General features: G+C 37.6%; 1 protein-coding gene across 2 annotated transcripts in view; it reads left to right on the forward strand.

Annotated features, from left to right (window-relative positions):
- Positions 1 to 7,500, forward strand: part of LOC133559627 (receptor-type tyrosine-protein phosphatase epsilon-like) — a 73,796-nt gene that overhangs the window by 46,740 nt on the left and 19,556 nt on the right. For both annotated transcript variants that reach the window (XM_061911562.1, XM_061911563.1), the window contains 3 exons: positions 1,820 to 1,955; positions 2,079 to 2,228; positions 4,255 to 4,348. In XM_061911562.1, the coding sequence (XP_061767546.1) occupies positions 1,820 to 1,955; positions 2,079 to 2,228; positions 4,255 to 4,348 (380 nt within the window). The remainder of the gene's footprint in view (positions 1 to 1,819; positions 1,956 to 2,078; positions 2,229 to 4,254; positions 4,349 to 7,500) is intronic.

The raw sequence follows: 7,500 nt of genomic DNA on the forward strand, positions 1-7,500 counted from the left end.
CCTTTGTCTGTAACAACAGGTGCTCAGAGGTGTTCTTGCTCTGAATGACATTTGTAAATGGTTGGCTTCCACACATGAATGTATACACTATAATTCACTGCTCCACAAACTACGGCCCGCGGGAAGTCCCAAGTTAATTTTATTTAATTTTTTTAAGGCCGTCCTTTCTAATCCACTTTCTACCGCTTGTTGGTTGTTACTCTCAGATTCTCCTAGCCGCTTGGGCAAATCACATTGTCTAAAAATGCATTTTCCAATCGGTGACGTGATATAATAAATGATAAATGGGTTGTACTCGTATAGCGCTTTTCTACCTTCAAGGTACTCAAAGCGCTTTGACACTACTTCCACATTTACCCATTCACACACACATTCACACACTGATGGAGGGAGCTGCCATGCAAGGCACTAACCAGCACCCATCAGGAGCAAGGGTGAAGTGTCTTGCTCAAGGACACAACGGACGTGACGAGGTTGGTACTATAAGGGAAAATTCTTTGGGGAATGCCAGCTGTCCCCATACTTTTGTCCATTTATAGCAGGGGTCCCGAAACTTTTTGACTGAGGGGCCGCATTTCAAAAAGTATCGGGGCCCCTGCTATTAAAAAAAATATGTTCCCTTATTTGCGGCTATTGTACTTCTACTTTTTACTTTCCTGGACATACATATATATGTTTATATATATATATATATATATATATATATATATATATATATATATATATATATATATATATATATATATATATATATATACACAACTATACATAAATACATACATATATATGTATCATACATATAATATATACACACACATATATATGTGTGTGTGTGTATATACATGTTTATATGTACATATATTTTCATTTGTATATTTAAATATATGTATATATTTACATATATACACACAAACACACATATGTGTGTGAATATTTATATACATATATATGTATGTATTTATTAATATATATATATATATATATATAAATATATATATACACACACAAACACATATGTATATAAATATATATATACACACATATATATAATGTGTGATTGTGTGTGTATATATGTACATATATACATATGTATACTTTATTATATGTATATACTAAAAATCCCCTGAAGAGCAGGGAAACCTGCAAAACAGGCTTGTAGCGATGAAATAGCTTCCATGTTTTATTCCTGACCTAACGAATATATGTATATATATATATATATATATATATATATATATATATATATGTATATATATATATATATATATTCATTTATGAATGTATTTTATTTTGGAATAGGGCTGTTACATTACAAAAAGTGAAGCGCTGTGATTAATTTCTGGATGTACCGTGTGTGAAAGTAAGGGCGAAAACTGGGGTTCAATCATTTTGCCTGCAATGATAGAAAGTGTTTGGGTGTCCCCCAAAACTTTTGTCCATTAATTGCGGTCGTTTTGGGCCCTTATTTTTTCTCAACTTGTGTGTGTGTTTCCACCATTTACTCCCATATCCCCACAAAACACAAAATGCAATTCTTCCTTGAATCCTACGCCCTCTCCAAAGTTTCTGTGGAAATATATAAATATATATATTTTTTTCCCGGTGAGAAAAATAGCCGGCGTGTTCTTCTGCAAGTTCTCTGACAGGCGGTGCCCTTGTTGTTCCTGTGTGTGTTGCAATTCTTCCTTGAATCCTACGCCCTCTCCAAACCAAAGTTTCGTGGAAATATATATATTTTTTTCCCGGTGAGAAAAATAGCCGGCATGTTCTTCTGCAAGTTCTCTGACAGGCGGCGCCCTTGTTGTTCCTGTGTGTGCAGTGCCGGCGTAGGAAGGACCGGCACGTTCATTGTCATTGACAGCATGATGGACATGATGCAGGCGGAGCAGAGGGTGGACGTCTCCGGCTTTGTGAGCAGAATACGGGAGCAGCGCTGTCAGCTGGTCCAGACCGATGTAAGCGCTGACCCCTGCCGACCCGACTGACAAGTCCGGCTGGCTGGTGGCAGAACAAACACGCTGTCAGGAAAAAACTACTCTCTGGTCCGGACTCCCTTTTGTGTGGCGGCTCCTCCACAGACGCAGTACTCCTTCATCTACCAGGCCCTGCTGGAGCACTTCCTGTACGGGGACACCGAGCTGGACGTGTGCTCCCTGGAGGGACATCTGCAGAGGCTCCACAACACCCGGGCTGCCCACGACAGACTGGGCCTGGAGGAGGAGTTCCGGGTATGATGAGAGAGCGTTTTGAAACATTTCAGTAATAATGAATCGTCCCAACATGGCGCTAATGCCCCCCAGCCCCCCAACCCTCTGAAATCTGGCCCAGGGTGGCGCTCCGAGCCGCGGCGGCATTAATAACTCAGCTTTATAAGGCGCCTCCATCTGCCAGGTGGAATTAACAGGAGCACGGTGGGAAGTTTGCATGTTTTACTCACCGCTCTCCCCCTCCTCCCCGCCGATGATTAGAACTTTGTTGTTGTTTATTTCAGGGCTGTAAATGTTTTAGCGCCGAATTGCACCCGCGGGCCGCGGCATTAGGTACACCTGCGCGGCCTAAAGGGGTCTAAGCCTTCGGAATGTCCGGAGGTAGCAAGAAATAATAAACCGTATTTTATTTTTATGTTTTTTGTTTCGCAAAGTTTTACTATATCTTTTTTTGAATGGAAATAAACAATAATTACAGTGATTAATCCGTTGAAAAAATTAATTTTGGGAGAACTAGAAACATAATAATTAAAAAAAAAAGATATACTCTTGTGCATACATAAAAACAAACTCATCCTAATTGTCCACCTTATCCCACTCATTAAAAAAGATATACGGTCTGAATGTTATTAATTTTGTATTAATTATTCATAATGATTCCAAAATAATAATTAAAAAAAAAGGCAGTAGTAACACAGATGTTCTACAGGGAATTATAAATTAAACATACTGATAGGTCAAATGTAAAAAAAAATAATATTAAAAAAGATTATTGTTTGTGGTTGTGTGTGTGTGTGTGTGTGTGTGTGTGTGTGTGTGTGTGTGTGTGTGTGTGTGTGTGTGTGTGTGTGTGTGTCTATATATATGTGTGTATATATATATATACACACACACACATACATGCAATGTATGTATATATATGTATGTATATATGTATGTATATATGCGTATATATACACAAACTGCATGCATGTGTGTGTATATATATGTATATATATATATATGTGTATATATATACATATATATATAGATTTATAGATATACACATACTGTATATGTATATAACTATGTATGTATGTGTATGTAGGTATGTTTATATGTATGTATTTATATGTGTATATATGCATATGTATGTATATATGTATGTGTGTATATATATATATATATATATATATATATATATATATATATATATATATATATACATACACACACATAAATGCAGTGTGTGTATATACATGTATATATATGTATGTATATATATGTGTATATATGTATATATATACACATATATATACATATATGTATGTATATATGTATGTATGTGTATGTAGGTATGTTTATATGTGTGTTTATATGTGTATATATACATATGCATATGTATATATATATATATTTTTTTTTTCCCTTGGCCTCAGTCTGCACCCCCACTCCAGGGCCCAGGCTAAGACCGATTTTTTTTTTTTTTTAATTTATTTTAATCTTCTATTCTTTTCTCCCCCCCTCCTGAAGGAACTCTCCTGACGGAATAAATAAAGTACTATCTAATCTAATCTAATATATATATATTACAGTCGTGGTCAAAAGTTTACACACAATTGTAAAGAACATGATGTCATGGCTGTCTTGAGTTTCCAATTATTTCTACAACTCTTATTTTTTTTTGTGATAGAGTGATTGCAAAACATACTTGTTGGTCACAAAAAGAAAATCATGAAGTTTGCTTATTTTCTGAATTCATGATGGGTCTACTGGAAATGTGAGCAAACCTGCTGGGTCAAAAGTATACGTACAGCAATGTTAATATTTGGGGCGAAAGATTTGGTGTGGTCATGCTGCACCAAAAAACATAATTTTCGCTCTGATTTGCAAAGAAATTTGCTCAACCTTCTATGGATTGAATCAAATTTTTATGGTTTCTCTTTTTGGGGGGGGTCATCCTATGTGTTGCCATAGCAACATTTACATAGCTCTAAATCATGTTCCTTACACACGCCTGGCATATTTTGTACTCCAGCATCTGATCCCTCTCTTCCGTGCCCACCAGAAGCTGACCAACGTCCGCATCATGAAGGAGAACATGAGGACGGGGAACCTTCCAGCCAACATGAAGAAGAACCGCGTGCTTCAGATCATCCCGTGTAAGGAATAGTTTCCATCATAGATCACATCCCAGGGTGCCATCAAAGGGAGCCATGCATCACAGACGTGCAGCTAATTGTACGTAATCACACCGGGTTACGCCATTACATCATTGCTGGTCAAGACGTCGCTGGTTGCTAGGCAGATTTGATTGTTTTGAGTTTTTTTGGGGACTTTTTTTTTAGTTGGATGCTTTCTGAACCCTGTTACAGTTTGAATAACCCTGGTCGAGATGTCACTGGTTGCTAGGCAGACTTGTTTCTTTTTTTTTTTTTTTTAATTGTTTGTTTTCTGAACCTGTTACAGTTTGAATCCCCCTGGTCAAGATGTCGCTGGTTGCTAGGCAGACTTGATAGCGTTTTTTAATTTTTTTTTAGTTTTTGCTTTCTGAACCGGTTTACACTTCGAATCAACCTTGTCAAGATGTCGCTGGTTGCTAGGCAGACTTGATAGCGGTTTTTTAAATGTTTTTATGTTTTGTTTTCTGAACCCGTTTACAGTTTGAATCAACTTTGTCAAGATGTCGCTGGTTGCTAGGCAGACTTGATAGCGTTTTTTTTTTTATTTAATTTTTTGCTTTCTGAACCAGTTTACAGTTTGAATCAACCTTGTCAAGATGTCGCTGGTTGCTAGGCAGACTTGATAGCGTTTTTTTTTAAATGTTTTTTCTTTTTTGCTTTCTGAACCGGTTTACAGTTTGAATCAACCTTGTCAAGATATCGCTGGTTGCTAGGCAGACTTGATAGCGTTTTTTTTTTAATGTTTTTTTTTTTTGCTTTCTGAACTTGATTGCGTTTTTTTTTTTTTTTATGTTTTTTTTTTTTTTTTGCTTTCTGAACCGGTTTACAGTTTGAATCAACCTTGTCAAGATGTCGCTGGTTGCTAGGCAGACTTGATAGCATTTTTTTATTTTTTTGCTTTCTGAACCGGTTTACAGTTTGAATCACCCTGGTCAAGACATCGCTGGTTGCTAATCAGACTTGTTTACTTTTTACATTTATTTCCTTTTTTTTTCTAAATTAGTTGCTTTCTGAACCCTGTTGCAGTTTGAATCACCCTGGTCAAGACGTCGCTGGTTGCTAGGCAGATTTGGTCGTTTTGGGGTTTTTTGGGGGGGGGGTTTTTGGTTGCTGCCTGAACCCTGTTACAGTTTAAATCGCCCTGGTCAAGACATCGCTGGTTCCTAGGCAGACTTGAAAGCGTTTTTTTTTTTTTTGTTTTTTAATTGTTTGCTTTCTGAACCGGTTTATAGTTTGAATCACCCTGGTCAAGATGTCGTTGGTTGCTAGGCAGACTTGGTGTTTTATTTGTTTTTGTTTAATTGTTTGCTTTCTGAACCCTGTTACAGTTTGAATCACCCTGGTCAAGTTGTTGTTGGTTGCTAGGCAGACTTGGTTTTTCTTTTTTTTAATGGTTGCTTTCTGAACCCAGTTACAGTTTGAATCACCTTGGTCAAGTCGTCGCTGGTTGCTAGGCAGACTTGGTTACTTTTTTTTTTTTAATTGGTTGCTTTCTCTGCGATGAGGTGGAGACTTGTCCAGGGTGTACCCCTCCTTCCGCCCGACCCCAAAGGGAATAAGCAGTAGAAAATGGATGGATGGATGGTTGCCTTCTGAATTCTGAACCCTGTTACAGTTTGAATCACCCTGGTCAAAACGTTGCTCGTTGCTAGGCACACTTGGTCCCTTTTTTTTATTTTTTGTCTAAATTGGTTGCTTTCTCTGCGATGAGGTAGAGACTTGTCCAGGGTGTACCCCTTCTTCCGCCCGACCCCAAAGGGAATAAGCAGTAGAAAATGGATGGATGGATGGTTGCCTTCTGAATTCTGAACCCTGTTACAGTTTAAATCACCCTGGTCAAGATGTTCCTAGTTGCTAGGCAGACTTGGTTACTTTTAATTTATTTTATTATTTTTTGGGGGGGAAATTGGTTGGTTTCGGAACCCCATTACAGTTTGAATCACCCTGGTCAAAACGTCACCGGTTGCTAGACAGACTTGGTTGCTTTCTTTTTATTTTTATTTTTTTTTTCATTTGTTGCTTTCTGAATTCTGAACCGTGTTGCAGTTTGAATTAGCCTGGTCAAGACATCGCTGGTTGCTAGGCAGATTTGGTGTCTTTATTTCTATTTTGTATTTATTTATTTTTTTAAATTGGTTGCTTTCTGAATTCTGAACCCTGTTGCAGTTTGAATCAGACTAGGTTGCTTTCTTTTTCTTTTTTTTAAATTGGTTGCTTTCTCTGCGATGAGGTGGCGACTTGTCCAGGGTGTACCCCGCCTTCCGCCCGATTGTATCTGAGATAGGCGCCAGCGCCCCCCGCGACCCCAAAGGGAATAAGCGGTAGGAAATGGATGGATGGATGGTTGCTTTCTGAATTCTGAACCCTGTTGCAGTTTGAATCACCCTGGTCAAGACGTCGCTGGTTGCTAGGCAGACTAGGTTGCTTTCTTTTTATTTATTTTTAATTTTTTAATTTGTTGCTTTCTGACTAGGTTGCTTTATTTTTATTTTTATTTTTTTTAAATTGGTTGCTTTCTGAATTCTGAACCCTGTTGCAGTTTGAATCACCCTGGTCAAGAAGTCGCTGGTTGCTTGGCAGATTAGGTGGCTTTCTTTTTATTTTAATTTTTTTTAATTGGTTGCTTTCTGAATTCTGAACCATGTTGCAGTTTGAATCACCCTGGTCAAGACGTCGCTGGTTGCTAGGCAGACTTGGTTACTATGAATTTATTTTAATTTTTTTGTAAATTGGTTGCTTTCTGAACCCTGTTACAGTTTGAATCACCCTGGTCAAGATGTCGCTGGTTGCTTGGCAAATTAGGTTGCTTTCTTTTTATTTTTTTTATTTGGTTGCTTTCTGAATTTTGAACCCTGTTGCAGTTCGAATCACCCTGGTCAAGACGTCGCTGGTTGCTAGGCAGACTAGGTTGCTTTCTTTTTATTTTTTTATTTGTTGCTTTCTGAAGGTTTCTTTAGTTTTTATCTATTTGTTTTATAAATTGGTTGCTTTCTGAAATCTGAACCCTGTTGCATTTTGAATCACCCTGGTCAAGATGTCGCTGGTTGCTAGGCAGACTTGGTGGCTTTCTTTTTATTTTTTTTTATTTTTTTTAACCCTGTTAGTTTGAAAACATCTGTATTACCTATAAC

The sequence above is a fragment of the Nerophis ophidion genome, linkage group LG09, assembly GCF_033978795.1.
Source record: "Nerophis ophidion isolate RoL-2023_Sa linkage group LG09, RoL_Noph_v1.0, whole genome shotgun sequence".
Classification (NCBI taxonomy): Eukaryota; Metazoa; Chordata; class Actinopteri; order Syngnathiformes; family Syngnathidae; genus Nerophis; species Nerophis ophidion.